We start from the raw sequence: 17,034 nt of genomic DNA on the forward strand, positions 1-17,034 counted from the left end.
ATTGATGATAAATCCTCAATAAAATATTTTAAACATGTGTGATCTCACTGAATAATTATATGGTGTTATTATATATATGTTCTGTTTCTGTGATTTATCTTTGCTGGCTTAATCTTAGCTGGTGGAAGGAATCCAGTACATATGTACCTGAAGCCTTTCAAGGGAGGGTGCAATCTTCTAAATTCAGAAAATAAATATTCTGAAAGGCAATGAATCAAGAGGCCACCAAAAAAAGCACCTAGAAGTGGACATCTTCCATTGTTTGAGGCTTTCACATCAAAAACAGAGTATGATTCAGACTTCTAGCACTTAGAGATAAAGTACAAACACTTCTTACCATTCAAAGCCCCCACTCAGTGGACTGCTCCATTCAGCCTTCTCTCCAACTGACCCACTGTCTAAGCCCTGCACTTCACAATGACCAAGCTTCTTCTTTTACCTTCTCCTAAGTGAGCATCTTTACTCATAGCGCTTCCTCCCCAAATCAATTGTGACATCCCCAGTACCACTTGTAATGTAGAATAACAATGCCCTAAACATATTTTATGCCTCTCAGAAGGCTATAGGCAAAGTCTTAGTCAGAAAAATATTCAGAGAAAATTATACTAAGAACAAATCCCATTTTTGTGCCCAAACTCCATGCTGAAACAGGAAAGCCATAAGCTGAGAGGCCAATCTACTTAAAATGAGAGTACAATCTTTCAGTTATAGCCATACTGAGAATGAAATTAGGTATACCAGGAAGATAGGCCTGCTGGTGCTAGGTGATGAAGTAATCTAGCACAGTGTTTCTCAAACGTTTCTACCACCAAAACATGTTGTCAACAGTGGTCAGAAAATCTGAAGCATCTGGGGACAGTGTCTCTTTGAAATTCAAAGTATTATTTTTAAAAATATCACAAATTATACTTTCTGGTCCATAGTACATACATACTCACTGTAATAAAAAATTATCTTCTCTGAGTACGACTGTCCCTTCAGGAAGACATTTAATTAGGGTATTTGTGTATCCCATGCCACAAAATCACATACCCTGTTTGAGAAACACAAGCTTACAGTGACCATAGAGTCCCGTTGATGGCACACATTATTTCTAATAATCCCTTTGGGCCAACTTATCAGAAATATTAATGAAATCCCCAGGCAAGAAGTAAGAAGATCCCTACAGAAAGCATGGAAACTTATAGGATCATATGAAGAGATACATAAGAATTCTCAGCAGTGGTTAAAATGACACATAAATTAAGACCAGCACATAATTTCAACACACACTGTAGGAAATAGGCCACTAGAATCTTACGGTGCAGGGGAAGTGAAACAAGCCATGCAGGAGGCTCTCACTCAGGGCTTCTACATTAAAGCAAGTGGAGGAGAGAATTTTTGCCAGCTCCCCTTTGTGACCATCATAGGTCTCGCCAGGATGTCCTAGGAAAGCTTCATGATATACAGGAGACATCTTCTCTGATGGACATTGCTGCTATTATACACTACAGGTGGGCCTATTCAACTATACATTTGTTCATTCAATATATTTAAGAGATCATCAAAGAATATTCATTTCTCTTTCAGTTCAAGAACCAAAAAGAAAATCTTTCAGAGTATTTAGATCACTCATGTCTCTCCAAAATAAGTACACTAAATGGTGCCAAAGTCATCCACAGGTCTTTCCCTTCTCAGGAAGTGGCTGGGGCACCAGAAATTATATGACTTTTATAGATATTTTGAACAGAACAGTATGGAACTAGCTCTATCCACTAGGACTGAAACCGAAAGGAAATAGGGATTTTTGGTTTTTTACCCTCCTCTTTCAGCCCTCCTCTCTTTCTCCATTCCATTACTCATCTGCACCTTCAGAAGAGGTGGTATTAAAAAAAATTTAAGGGTAAAATCAAATTGGTCTGTATAAGGAATAAGATTCACATGGAGTTTTAATATTGAATACATTAGGAACTGCTTCTTACAATTATTTTGGAAATTATCTGTGAAATTCATTTACCATGCTTTCCCTACAGCTGACTAAGAGGTTTCCTGTGACGGTTTTTTTTTTTTATTTTAATATCAAAAAGAGTAGTCTAGAAGCTGACCCCATGACGTAGTGATTCAGTTTCACTCACTCCGCTTTGGCGGGCTGGGTTCAAGGGTTTGAATCCTGGATGCAGACCTACACAACTCATCAGCCATGCTGTGGTGGTGACCTATATAAAAATAGAGGAGTACTGGCACAGATGACAGCTCAGGGCTAATCTTTCTCAAGCAAAAAAAAGAAGAAGATTGGCAATGGATGTTAGCACAGGGCAAATCTTCCTCAGCAAAAAAAGAGAGTAGTCTATACCTCAAATACATGTACCTAAATCTTGTGCATTGTGATTTTGAGTCAAAGTCTGTGAATCTCAGTTCAAGTCATTGCTGCTATTCCAGGGGTAAGTGCATCTCTGCATCATTTTTCTTGGAAAGCCAGAGTTCCCATAGTGGGGAACCATTTTTTCATAATGTCTCACCAAAATGATCATCAATGCAAGCTAATTAGCTCTTCATAATCATCCTAGTTTTAAAAGTTAAAAAGAATTTATCCTCATCTTTCAGTTTCCTTGTCTTTTGGTTTTTTGTTCACAAGATTATAACCTGCCTTAACATAACCAGCCCAATAGAAAGGTTATATTTGCTTCCAGGTGAGTAGGTTCATAATTCACTTTATGCATTACTAATTTAGTGAGTCTGTAAAGTAGCTGCATCATTAGAAATATATTTATCTTATTTAATATGACCTCACTGAATATTAGCTTCTTTTTTCCTACTTGATTATGTTCAGTAAATACTATAAATATTTTATACATACCATTTATATTTAAAATATTTTTAAGGAAAATTCTCCTCTTAGTCAAAAAATTTAAAAGCATCTTGTTAAAAAATTTCTGCAGATTCTAATAGGTTAAAGCTATCATTGGGCTCTTTTCTCTGAGTTGTATTTGATTCTTAAAAAGACATCTTCTTTGGAGAATAAGAGCAAATTTTGGAATATGGGTAAATAATTATATTGGAAACATCTTTGATTCCCTTGCTTTCTGTTATTTTTAAAACTTGGGCTATTTCTTAAATTGATAAAGTAAAATCTTCCAAATAGTGGATTTTAAGGGAAACTTGTGGCAGCAGTAAGAAGACCTTTAGAAGAGAATCGCTTGGTGATTTTAATTTCCTTTTCCAATAGGTATCTCACATTATATTCATCCTTGATGACATATATTTTAAATGTATATGCAGCATTATAAATTGCCAGCATCATAATTGTGAATTAATCATTAGGGAGTGAATAATAGTGACGTTTCATTACTATAAACAAAGGATTAAAAAAAATTGTAAATCAGTTGTAGTGCAATATGAATGTCTTTAAATAGGAAATAGGAAAATATATAAAGGAGTTATTATCTTAACATCTTTGTTGACTTTCTTCTGGTATCCTGGGGAAAAAAAATGATAGAAAATAAATCATCCTAATGGAAATACCTCAAGAGAGAGAGAAAGAAAGGGAGAGAATCGGATTTAATGTCAAAGCTCAAAACATTCAAATTGGTAAAAAGTGTCAGATTCAAATCTATTTTAAAATAATAGCATGGGTATCCTCACATTTTGAAGTGAATAGCGCTAACTGCTATATATGAACAGCTTTCGCTGAAAAAAAATTAGATATAAGACAACGTATTTGTGCCTCTATTTCAAGAATTCTTTATATCAAATGAAGATAAAATTTAACTGATTTTGTCCACTGACAAAGTCAAGCTGCCTGGAATTGTACATTTACAAAGAACCAGGGGCAAATGGGTTATCCAGAATAGGGCAGGATATATTCAGTCTTGTTTTAGTATATTCAACACTTTTGCCTACATGAATCAAACTCCTTGTCTTAAAAAAATGTCTACATGCCTTGGAAGCAAAGTGACTTGTCATTATATATCTGTTTTCTCTCCACAGTCTGGAGACCATGAATAAGTCAAGGATATCTACTGTGACACAGTTTGTTTTGTTGGGCTTTCCTGGTCCTTGGAAAATGCAGATCATTCTTTTCTCAATGATTTTGTTGGTCTACATCTTGACTCTGACTGGGAATATGGCCATCATTTGTGCCGTGAGGTGGGAACACCGACTCCATACCCCTATGTACATGCTCCTGGCCAACTTCTCCTTTCTGGAGATCTGGTATGTGACCTGTACAGTCCCCAACATGCTGGTCAATTTTCTTTCCAAAACCAAGACCATATCATTCTCTGGTTGCTTCACACAATTCTACTTCTTCTTTTCCCTGGGCACAACAGAATGCTTCTTCCTCTGTGTCATGGCTTACGATCGGTACCTAGCCATCTGCCGTCCACTGCACTATCCCTCCATCATGACTGGGCAGCTCTGCGCCATTCTGGTGTCTCTTTGCTGGCTCCTTGGTTTCCTTGGACATTCAATTCCTATTTTATTCATTTCACAACTACCCTTTTGTGGTCCCAACATCATTGATCACTTTCTGTGTGATGTGGACCCACTCATGGCATTGTCCTGTGAACCTACACCCATTATAGAGCACGTATTCCATTCTGTGAGCTCTCTTATCATCATCCTCACCATTTTGTACATCCTTGGGTCCTATATGCTGGTGCTCAGAGCTGTGCTTCAGGTTCCTTCTTCATCTGGGCGGCAAAAGGCCTTCTGTACCTGTGGATCCCACTTAGTTGTGGTGTCTCTATTCTATGGAACCATAATGGTGATGTATGTGAGTCCCACCTCTGGCAACTCAGTTGCTATGCATAAGATCATCACACTGATATACTCTGTAGTGACACCAGTTTTAAACCCCCTCATCTACAGCCTACGCAACAGGGACATGAAATTTGCCCTCTGTCATTTCTTTTGTAGAATGAGAATGATCCAAACCTTGTGAATGGGTTTTGTAAAACCCAAGGACTCTCTTTATGCAAGTGGAAGAATAATCTTCCAACTCAAACTGACTTGGTTTTATTCAGAATCTCATGGACCTTTTCTGCAAAGCAAAATTCATCATGTATTTGATCATATTTTAATGTGGTTTTAGTTTCATAAATGTGCTTCAGTGGAAAGAGATTGCCACTGAACACATGGTAAAAATAACTCATAAAAATCTTAATATTGGAGGGTTGTCAAGATGGCAGTGTAGGCAGACTCTGAACTCATATCCTCCCACAGACACAAGCAATTTGCAACTACTCTGGGAACAATTACCCCTGAGAGAGGACTGAAAACTGGATAAAAAGAATCCCCCACAACAAGGAACAGTCCTGACTGAGATGGAAGAGGCATAAATTCCTTCTGTAGAGAAAAAAGCCACCTTCACAAGCCACAGCACTTCATGACTGGCTGAGAGCAATACTAAGATATGCAGCCTTCCCTGGAGGAGTGAGGAACCTGAGCAGGGGAGTGTCACCACTATAAGCATAAGCATTGTCTCAACTGAGATGAGTCTCACAATATCTGGTTTTGCTGGCTACTAATAACAACAGGGAATACCACCAGAAAAGCTATCCAACATAAGGGGAAAAAAGCTGGCTCTTGAAGGGCCCACACATAAATGTACCCATTTTGGAAAGCAATCTAAAATCACGAGAAACAAAGGTACATAGTCCTTTGGTGAAAAGAGACTCACCTGATAGGCTCTGGGTGCATATCAGTGAGTGGTGAGACTGCTCCAGGGACTGAGACATTGGTAGCAGCAATTATTGTGACCTAGTACAGGTGTGCTGACACAGAGGCTGGCAGAAGCCACTGGAATGCTTCCTTCGATCTGTTAGCCCAGGGTCTTCCCCACTCAACTAAAGCACCAATTTAATCCAGCTCAGCCAGGCCAGGCACTCTGCCCTAGGGACTGGCCCCACCAAAACAAGCCCTTGGCAACTTCTGTGCCTGCAGAGGCAAGGTGCCTAGAACCTCTACAGCCAGGCCAGGGAGTCTGCCTCTGCAGGGCAGGGCATGCACAAGGAGCAGGTGAAGTGTATGGGGAGTTGGTGGAGTATGTGGAACCTCTGCAGTGGGGCAACTGGGTCTGCTTCAGGGGTAGGGATGTGTGCATGAGGCAGGAATGTGTTGATGCTGTGTGTGGCCCTATGGGTGGTGAGACTTGTCAGCTGAAGAAGTCTTGTGTTTCTCAAACAGCCACATAGGGATTGGCCCCACCTTCCAAAGCCTGAAACAATTGGGTGCTTCCCATGTCTGGGGCCAGGCCTACTCAGCTACAATCCTGAGAAAGCTGACAAGAGCCTTGAAAGCTGGAGGCCTACAGCAATTGTAAGCCCCTGAACCTAGCAATCAGCCACACTGGGGGCCTACTCACTTAACAGAAAAACTGCAACAAGAATGTGCTATTCGACCTTGCAGCCAGCTGTGCTTGGACTCCCCATGTCCAATAAAAGGATTGAAGGGTCCATAGCAGCCACATACAGTTAAGTATTACAACCAGCCAACCAGGGGGACAGCCTAGACTTCCTGGGCACCTGCAGCAAGAGCAATCCTGTCACAACAGAAGGACACAGAGAGCCCACACAGGGGTCACTCCTGGAATATTTGGAACTGGTGACAAGAGGGAAGCATACTGCCAGGCCTCATAAGGCATCTCTTACATAAGGCCACCTCTCCAAGATCAGAAGCTGACCCATGTAATACATAGATATAAGTGATGAAAGGAAAAGACCTACAGCCGAGAATACTCAAGATTATCCCAGCAAGATTATCATTCAGAAAGGAAGGAGAGAGAAAAGAGTTTCCCAGACAAGCAAAAATTAAAGGGTTTATCAACAATAAAACAGTTTTACAAGAAATGCTAAAGGGACTTATTTAATGGGAAAGAGAAAACCACAAATGGGAATAAGAAAATTATCCCAAAAAAAAAGTCATAAAATCACTGGTAAAGACAAAAATACAGTAAAGGTAGCAGATCAATCACCTATGAAGATAAAATGAATGCCAAAAGACTAAAATTACCTATTTCAATGAAAAGAGGGTAAAGAATACACACACACACACACACAAACAGGTTAGATATGATATCAAAAACATAAAACGTAGGAGGAGGGGAATAAAAAAGTAGAGCTTTTAGAAAGAGGTCAAACCAAAGAGACCATCAACTTAATAAAGATTGCTATACACATACATTAATATATATGAACTTCATGGTAATCACAAACCAGAAATCCATAATAAATACCAAACCATGCTGGGTGACATCCCACATAGAACAACTAGAATGACTTACAACTAGGATATACAACTACGTACTGGGGATCTGGGGAGAAAAAGAAAGAGAGAAAATCGGCAACAGATGTAAGTTCAGGGCCAATCTTTCTCACTGAACAAAAGAAAGAAAAAAGAAAGAGGAGAAATTACAATGGACATCTTAGAAATTCAAAAGGATTAAAAGGGAATACTATGAAAAGGTATACGCCAACAAATTGGATAAACTAGAGGAAATGGATACATTCTCAGAATCATACAACCTACCAAAATTGAATGAAGAGGAAATAGAGAATTTGAATAGACCAATCACCAGTAAGGAGATAGAAAGAGTAATCAAACACCTTCCAAAAAATAAAAGTCCAGGAGCAGATGGCTTCTCTGGTGAATTCTTTCAAACATTCATGAAGATTTAATACCTACACTTCTCAAACTCCTCCAAAAAATTGAAGAGGAGGGTAAGCTTCCTAATTCATTCTATGAAGCCAACATTACCCTGATACCAAAGCCAGACAAGGAAAACACAAAAAAAGAAAATTACAGGCCAATGTCACTGATGAACATCAATGCAAAACTCCTCAAAAAAAATACTAGCAAATCGAATATAACAATACATTAAAAAGATCATACACCATGATCAAGTGGGATTCATTCCAGGAATGCAGGGATGGTTCAACCCCCACAAATGAATCAACCTGATACACCACAGTAACAAAATGAAGCATAAAAATCACATGATCTTCTCAATAGATGCAGAGAAACCATGTGACAAGATACAGCATCCATTTATGATAAAAACTCTGAATAAAATGAGTATAAGGAAAATACCTCAACATAATAAAGGCCATATATGACAAACCCATAGCTAATATCATTCTCAAAGGAGAAAAACTGAAAGCTATCCTTCTAAGAATAGGAACCAGATAAGGATGCCCACTTGCACCACTCTTATTTAACATAGTATTGGAAGTTCTAGCCAGAGCAATCAGGCAAGAAAAGAAATAAAAGAGATCCCAATTGGAAAGGAAGAAGTGAAACTGTCACTATTTGCAGATGACATGATTTTATATACAAAAAACACAAATAACCCACCGAAAACTTTTAGAAATAATAAATGAATACAGTCAAGTTGCAGGATACAAAATCAACATACAAAAATCAGTTGCATTTCTATAGACTAACAACGAAGTGGCAGAAAGAGAAATTAAGAATACAATCCCATTTACTATGGCAGCAAAAAGAATAAAATACCTAGGAATAAATTTAACCAAAGAGGTGAAAGATCTGTACGTTGAAAACTATAAAACATGATTGAAAGAAATCGAAGAAGACACAAAGAAATGGAAAGCATTCTGTGCTCCTGGATTGGAAGAATTAACATAGTTGAAATGTCCATACTTCCTAAAGCAATCTACAGATTCAATGCACTCCCAATCAAAGTTCCAACAATGTTTTTCACAGAAATAAAACAAAGAATCCTAAGATTTATATAGAACAACAAAAGACTCCGAATAGCTAAATGAACCTTGATAAAAAATAATAAAGTGGAGGTATCACACACCCTGATTTCAAAATATACTACAAAGCTATAGTAACCAAAACAGCATGGTATTGGCACCAAAACAGAAACACACACAGATAAATGGAACAGAATCAAGACCCCACAAATAAACCCACACATCTATGGACAGTTAATTTTCAACAAGGGAGCCAAGAACATACAATGGAGAAAAGAAAGTCTCTTCAATATATGGTGTTTGGAAAACTGGACAGCCACATACAAAAGAATGAAAGTAGACCATTATCTTACACCATACACAAAAACTAACTCAAAGTGGATTAAAGGCTTGAATGTAAGACATGAAACCATGAAACTTTCTAGAAGAAAACATAGGTAGTATACTCTTTGACATCGGTCTTAGCAGCACATTTTCAAGTACCATGTCTGACTGGGCAAGGGAAACAACAGAAAAAGTAAGCAAATGGGACTACATCAAACTAAAAACTTCTGTATAGCAAAGGAAACCATCAACAAAACAAAAAGACAATCTAACAATTGGGACAAGATATTTGCAGACCACATATCTGAAAGGGGTTAATATCCAAAATACATAAAGAACTCATACAACTCAACAACAAAGAAACTAACAACCCAATTAAAAAATGGGCAAAAGACATGAACAGACTTTTCTTCCAAGAAGATATACAGATGGCCAACAGGCACACATGAAAGGATGTTCAACATCATTAACTATCAGGGAAACCCAAATCAGAACTACAGTGAGCTATCACCTTACTCCCATCTGAATGGCCATAAGACAGGAAACAAGTGTTGGAGAAGATGTTGGGAAAAGGGAATTCTCATACACTGCTGGTGGGAGTGCAAAGTGGTGCAGCCACTATGGAAAACAGTATGGAGATTCCTCAAAAAATTAAGGATAGAACTACTATAAGATCCAGTTATTCTACTGCTGGGTATTTATCCAAAGAACATGAAAACGTGAATGCATAAAGATACGTGCACCCCTATGTTCACTGCAGTATTATTCACAATAGCCAAGACTTGGAAGCAACGTAGGTGGCCACATCAAGGGATGAATGGATAAAGAAGATATGGTATAGATACAGAATGGAATACTACTCAGCCTAAGAAACGATTAAATCCAGCCATTTGTGACAACAAGGATGGACCTTGAGGGTTTTATGCTAAGTGAAATTAATCAGAGGGAGAAAGTCAAATACCATATGATCTCATTTATAAGTGGAAGATAAAAACAACAACAAACAATCACATAGAGAGAGAGACTAGATTGGTGGTTACCTGAGGAGAAAATGGGGAGGGAGGAGGGCAAAAGGTGTGATTAGGCACAGGTGTGTGGTGGTGGATTGTAATTAGTCTTTGGGTAGTGAACATGATGTAATCTACACAGAAATTGAAATATAATGATGTACACCTGAAAATTGGATAATGTTATAAACCAATGTTACCACAATAAAAAATAAATTTAAAATTTTTTAAAATATTGAAAGAATAAATTAGGTAAATGTTAAAAGAAATACCTTAATATTTACCTCCAGGTAGGTTTTGACTTTTCAGTGTACAATCTCTGTCCACACAACTCTAAGAGATATGAATCAAATTGATATTGTCTTACATGGCTGTCCAACACTTTCTTAGAAAGAGACATACATAAAATACCTGTCTTCCTGAATTTTTGGCAGAAACCACACACATCAATGTTGGATACACTGAGAGAATGTAAAGTCAGTTTCACAAGTCTTAGCTCATCATGCTCATCAACAGTGTACAACGGGAGGCTGGGAGTTTGATTGAAGTCCTGAGTAAGAATATCTTTGATGAGCTGTTAGTATAGAATCCCCATCAGAAGAATTGTGATCATATCAAGAGAACTACTCTGAAAACTCGACCTTGTCCTCTAGAGTTTGAGGGACACCTGCACTGTCCCTGATTCATAACTGGGAAAAAACGTAAATATTGTGAAAGAGCTAGCTCTGAGAGCAGAGCAGAAAGAAATGGGATATACAGGAACAAACTGAATTCCCACCAATAATAGAGCAAATTTAGAATATTCACATTTACTCTTGTTAGAGCTCATGGAAGGTAATCAACTTGGACCATCTTGAAAGGGATTCCACCCAAAAGTACAACTTGGAGAGATAAGGCGAGCCCAAAAGTGAGCCTGTATGGAGTTTGTCACCAGAATCCAAGGATGAAAGAAGTCATAAGTTGCCAGTCAATGAAGCATTGTTCATATCAGTTTGAAGTTTATCATATCATTTGAAGTTTAGGGAGCTCCCCGTCCCCCAAAATAGATAGCACTCCATGAGAGAAAAATCAACATACAAACTTTTGTCTAACCCGTAAGGCAACATACCACTCAAGAAAAAGCCTTTCTTCCTTTACTTCTCTCCCACCTCAAACTTAGAGTAACCAGAAGCACTGTAGTTATGTGGAAAAGGAGGAGTGAAAGGGCAGAGGAAAGAAGTAGATCAAGCCTGAGTCAGACTCAGTCTTGAGGAATGTTTTAACTTGGATAAAAAAATTAAAATTTTGGGGGCTGGCCCCGTGGCCGAGTGGTTAAGTTCGCACACTCTGCTGCAGGTGGCCCAGTGTTTCATCAGTTCAAATCCTGGGCACGGACATGGCACCACTCATTGAGCCACGCTGAGGTGGCGTCCCATATGCCACAACTAGAAGGACCCACAACTAAGAATATACAACTATGTACCAGGGGGCTTTGGGGAGAAAAAGAAAAAAATAAAATCTTTAAAAAAATTAAAATTTTGGTTCTAGATTGCACTAGAATTTCCAATACCTGGATAAGGAGACAATGTATTAATATTAAAAGTAATTAGAGAAGCTATAATATTGCCCCAAGATATTATCCACAGGTGGAGACAAAGAGAACATCAGAAAGTGTCTTAAGTAGACATGATGAGAAAAAATAAAATTTCTTTGTGTTTACAACCTACCAAGTCCAAATCATCCAATTAAACAGTTACAAGTACAAATGTTTAAACATTGCTGTAGTCTAAGAAAGAAGAAATCCCTCCCCTGAAGACCAAAAGTTATCTCTTTGAAAGTCCTCTTGGACAACTAAAGAGCACAATGCTTCACGGTAGGTAAAGGGACCTAAAAAAAGGTGAAAAGGAATCAGAAAATCTGCTTAGGAAGCTACTAAAGACAAGCTTCACCTATCCATCATAGTTTGGCCTTAATCAAGCACTAATATTTTAGTGATTCAGCTAAACTAATTAGCTGAAAGAGGAACAGACAATATTTGGTATAAAACTCCACAGCTCACAAGTATCCTACTGCTGAAATTTACCAGATGTTGAATATGTAGCTACACCTGTCAAACACATATTCTTTCATTAAGATTCAACTCAGACATCACGCCCACCAGAGAGCCTTCCAAACATCCCCAAGCTGGACTGTGTATCCCTCTGTAACGCATCTAGAATACACCAGGTCAAATTCCATCATTGTACTCACAGACTCTTTGAGGTTAGTCTATTATGTGTCTGTCTCTTCCCCTGGATTATAAGCGTTTGAGGACAAGGACAGTACCTTATCTTTTTATCCCCAGCATCAAGCATGATAACTGACTGACTCATAGTAAGCATGTGGGGAAAGGAATAGTTTTTACAATTGGATGAATGAGCTAGTTCTTGAATCAGCCCTTACTAGAATTAAACATATTTTAGTCAAAAAACCACTAAATGATTGTTCACATTTTTTAATATTTAAGGACAACATCTGTTTTTAAAACTACATTTTGATAGGTGGTGTTATTATAAAATAATAGTCTTGCCATGAAATTTTCAAACAATACATAAGAGTATAATGGTAAGGGTAAATATTCCCACCCTCCATCTTCAGAGTTCCACTTCCCACCAATAACAAGTGTAGTACCAGTCAAAGTTTCTATACATATTCAAGCATGTAAATGCATACATATATCATGGTTTTGATTTCTTTAAACTGATTATATTATACAAACTATTTCATATTTGTTTTTTATTCTCTTAAAATTTTGTAGCTTTCTGTCCAGGTCAATACAAATAGATATGCTTCATTCTTTGTCACAGTTTAGTACTGTCCTCTTGTGTAAATGAATCATTATTTATTTTTTCCCTTATTGCTAGATACACTTGTTTTAAAGTGTCTTGTTCTCACATAGCGCAATCTATTTAAAAAAAGTTCTGGGAAGGGTCTCGTTAACAACAAAAATAAGGGTCCAGCTCAGTGGTGTAGTGGTTGAGTTCACGTGCTTCACTTTGGTGGACCAGGGTTTGCAGGTTCGGATTCTGAGCACCAACCTAGCACTGCTCATCAAGCCACACTGTGGCAGCACCCCCACATAAAATAGAGGAATATTGGCAAAGATGTTAGCTCAACAACAACCGTCTTCAAGCAAAAAGAGGAAGATTGGTGGGGCCAGCCTGGTGGCACAGCAGTTAAGTTCGCACATTCTGCTTCAGTGGCTCAGGGTTCAGCAGTTCGGATTCCACTTGTGGACCTACACACTTCTTGGCAAGCCATGCTGTGGCAGGCATCCCACATATAAAGTAGAGGAAGATGGGCCTGGATGTTAGCTCAGGGCCAGTCCTCCTCAGCAAAAAGAGAAGGATTGGTGGCAGATGTTAGCTCAGGGCTAATCTTCCTCAAAAAAAAAGTCTCAAGAAAAAAAGAGGAAGGTTGGCAAAGATGTTAGCTCAGCAACAATCTTCCTCACAAATAATAATAATAATAATAATAATAATAATAATCTATCACAAATCTTTTTTTAAATTATATAATATACCACACATACATAAAAGTCTACATAAAGTATATGCAAGTTTAAAGAAAATAAAGAAATGCCTGTGCCTGTCTTCACCCAAATAAAGAATATGGAATATTACCAACACTTTAGAAGCCTCCTGTGAGCTTATCCCCAAATACATCAGTCTCTCTATGCAGTAAAGGGGAAAGGGGAATTTAGTGTCAGTCATTCCCTTGGTTTTCTTCAGCTTTACCACTTATTTATCTCTAAATAAGAATGATGGAGTAGGGAACTCCAAAGACCCATTACTCTACAGAAATGCTGAAAAAAAACTGGCCAAAATTGTCAGAATCAGCTTTAGGAGGACTCTGGAAAATAATCAAAGATTTAAAGCAACCAAGTGAATGTTTCATCAAGAAAAAGGCAAATACAACATGGTAGGAGAGATTTGTGGCATTTTAGCTTACCCTTGCCACATCCCCTCCTCCTTAGTTCAGCCTCAGTCTTAAAGATATCACTCTATATTCCTAGTAAATGTTCCTGGTTCCAGAGAAAGAAGAATTGACCTTGTTCTCAAAAGGTGTTTTTCAGTTTTGACCTGTTTAAGGGCTCCCTGGAGGACTACAACAGAGGGCTTGTCTTTATTTCATCTAACTTGGAACTATCTCAGTGCAAAGTAACAGCTAGGTGGAAGGAATTCCTCAAAAACATTAAAAGGCAAACGAACCAGCCACTGACATCTAGGGCAAAGGATATGAATTGAGACAAACAAGAAACACACTGAAAATCCTGGGAGGAAAAGCTGGAGAGTGAGTTACTTTGAAGAATAAGGACTCTGAGAGCTTCCATATATTCCAGGGAATCTCCCCAAGCAGAGAACATCAATGAAGAGATAGAAATTATACAAGAGAATAAAAAATCTAGAGCTAAAAAGTACAATAACAAAAGTGAAAAATTCACTAGAGGGGTTTAACAATAGATTTGAGCAAGCAGAAGAATCACTGAACTTGAAGACAGGTCAATTGAGATTACCGTCTGAGAAACAGAAACAAAAAGAATTACGAAAAACAAACAGAATCTAAGAGACCTGTGGGACACCATCAAATATATCAATATACACACAATGGGAGTCCAGAAGAAGAGGACAGAGAAAGAAATGGAGGGAATGAATATTTGGAGACATAATGATCGAAAACTGCCCAGTGATGAGAGACATGAATCTACCAAGAAGCTCAATGAATTCCAAGTAGAATAAACCCAAAGAGATCCACACTGAGACACATTATAATCAAGCTGTCAAATACAAAGACAGCAAAAGAATCTTGAAAGCAGAAAAAACAGAAGTGACTCATTATGAACAAGGGATACTAAATAAGATTAACAGCAAATTTCTCAAAAGAAACCAGAGAGGCCAGCAGGCAGTGGGATGACATATTTAGGGTGCTAAAACTAAAAATAAAAACAACCAAGAATTCTGCCAAACTTGCCCTACAAAAAAAAATGCTAACGGTAGTCCTAAACCCTAAAATGAAAGGACAATAGACAGTAACTTGAGGCCATATGAGGATATAAAAAACATTGACAAAAGTAATCACATAAATAAATATAAAAGCCATTATTCTTGCATTTTGGGTTTGTAACTCTTCTTTTTTTCTATGTGATGTAAAAAGCAAATGCATAAAACAATAATTTTAAATCTATGTTAATGAGAAAAGAATGCAGTGAGAGCAGTTCTCAGAGGAAAATTTATACCAGCAAATATCTATAATAAAAAAATGAAAGATCAGAAATCAATAACCTAACTTTACACATCAAATAACTAGAAGAAGAAAAGCAAAGTAAACTGAAATCTAATAGAAGGAAGAATATAATAAAGATTACAGCAAAGATAAACAAAATAGAGAAAAGAGAAATAATGGAGAAAATGAAATCAAAAGTTGGCGCTTTGAAAAAAAATCAACAAAAATGACAAACCTTTAGCAGAACTAAGAAAAAAGGAAAGAATGCTCAAATTACTGAAAAAGAGAAAGAAAGAAATGACAGTGGGGACATTACTATTGACCTTAGAGAAATAAAAAAGATTATAAAAAAATACTATGAACAATTTGCCAACAAATTTAGATAACCTAGACAAAATGCACAAATTCCTAGAAACACACAAAATACCAAAACTCACTCAAAAAGAAATAGAAAATCTGAATACACCTATAATAAGCTGAGAGATCAAATCAGGAATCAAAATCTTCCCAACAAGGAAAACCCAGGGACATATCATTTCAGTGATGTACTCTATCAAACACTTAAGATTAACACCAGTCTTTCTTAGATTCTTCTAAAAAATAAAGAGAGAGAAAACTTCCTAACTCATTTAGGCCAGCATTACCCTGATACCAAACCAGATAAAGACATCAAAAGGAATTAAAACCACAGATCAATATCACTAATAAAGATATATACAAAAATCCTCAACAAAACACTACCAAATTGAATCCAGTAGTATATAAAAGGACATCATCACCAAGTGCGATGCAAGCGCAGTTCAACATAGGAAATCCAAATAATACAAGAGTGATTCAACATAAGAAAATCATTCAATGTAACACACTACATTAACAGAATGAAGGGGGAAAAAACATGATCATCCCAATTCATGCAGAAAAATCAATCGATAAATCCAACGCCCTTCCACGATAAAAAACACCCAACAAATTAAGATTATAAGGAAACTTCCTCAACATGATAAAGGACATGTATTAAACAACCCACAGCTAAAATCATATTCCCCAGTAAAAGACTGAAAGCTTTCCCCCTAAGATCAGGAACAGGATAAGGATGCTTGCTTTCACAACAATGTGAAAGCTTCCCAGTTTCCACAGCTGTGTGGCATGCTGCCCAAGAGGCCTACTACTTTCTTGTTCCACCCAGAATACTGAGCTGACCTGCATGACTGGGGGATGTTGGAGAGGCTGGGAGCAGAGCAACCAGGGCTTGGAACTCATCAAAGGGACACTACTAACCACTTCACAATTCACCCTAATTGCTTAAAGAACTCCATCAACAATGCTGAGTAGTGACTATTTAACATTGCACTAGAAGTTCTAGCGAGTACAATATGGCAGTAAAAACAATAAAAGTCATCCAAACCAGAAGGAAGTAAAGTCATCTCTATTCACAGATAACGTGAAATTATATATAGAAAATCACAAAGAATCCACAAAAAAAAACCCACTAGAACTAATAAATGAATTTAGCAAAATTGCAGGGTACAAGATCAATATACAAAAATCAGTTGTATTTCTATACACTAGCAATGAAAAACCAGAGAAGAAAATTAAGTAACCAAATCCATTTACAACAGCATCAAAAATAATTAAATACTTAGGATTGAATTTAATCAAGATGATGTAAGACTTATACACTGATAACTATATAAGATTGTGAAAGAAATTTAACATCTAAACAAAAGGAAAGATCATATGTTCATAGATTGGAAATCTTAATATTG

General features: G+C 37.4%; 1 protein-coding gene and 1 long non-coding RNA gene across 3 annotated transcripts in view; one reads left to right on the forward strand and one right to left on the reverse strand.

Moving 5' to 3' along the window:
- Positions 1-17,034, reverse strand: part of LOC138918371 (uncharacterized) — a 73,445-nt gene that overhangs the window by 41,434 nt on the left and 14,977 nt on the right. The window lies entirely within an intron of this gene.
- On the forward strand, positions 3,977-4,921 carry OR11H7B (olfactory receptor family 11 subfamily H member 7B). Its single transcript, NM_001391770.1, has one exon. It carries the CDS (start codon positions 3,977-3,979, stop codon positions 4,919-4,921), a length of 945 nt encoding a protein of 314 aa, NP_001378699.1.

The sequence above is a fragment of the Equus caballus genome, chromosome 1, assembly GCF_041296265.1.
Source record: "Equus caballus isolate H_3958 breed thoroughbred chromosome 1, TB-T2T, whole genome shotgun sequence".
NCBI classification, from domain to species: domain Eukaryota; kingdom Metazoa; phylum Chordata; class Mammalia; order Perissodactyla; family Equidae; genus Equus; species Equus caballus.

Coding starts and splice junctions, on each gene's coding strand:
- OR11H7B (NM_001391770.1), top strand. CDS start 3,977: ATGAATAAGTCAAGGATATCTACTGTGACACAGTTTGTTTTGTTGGGC.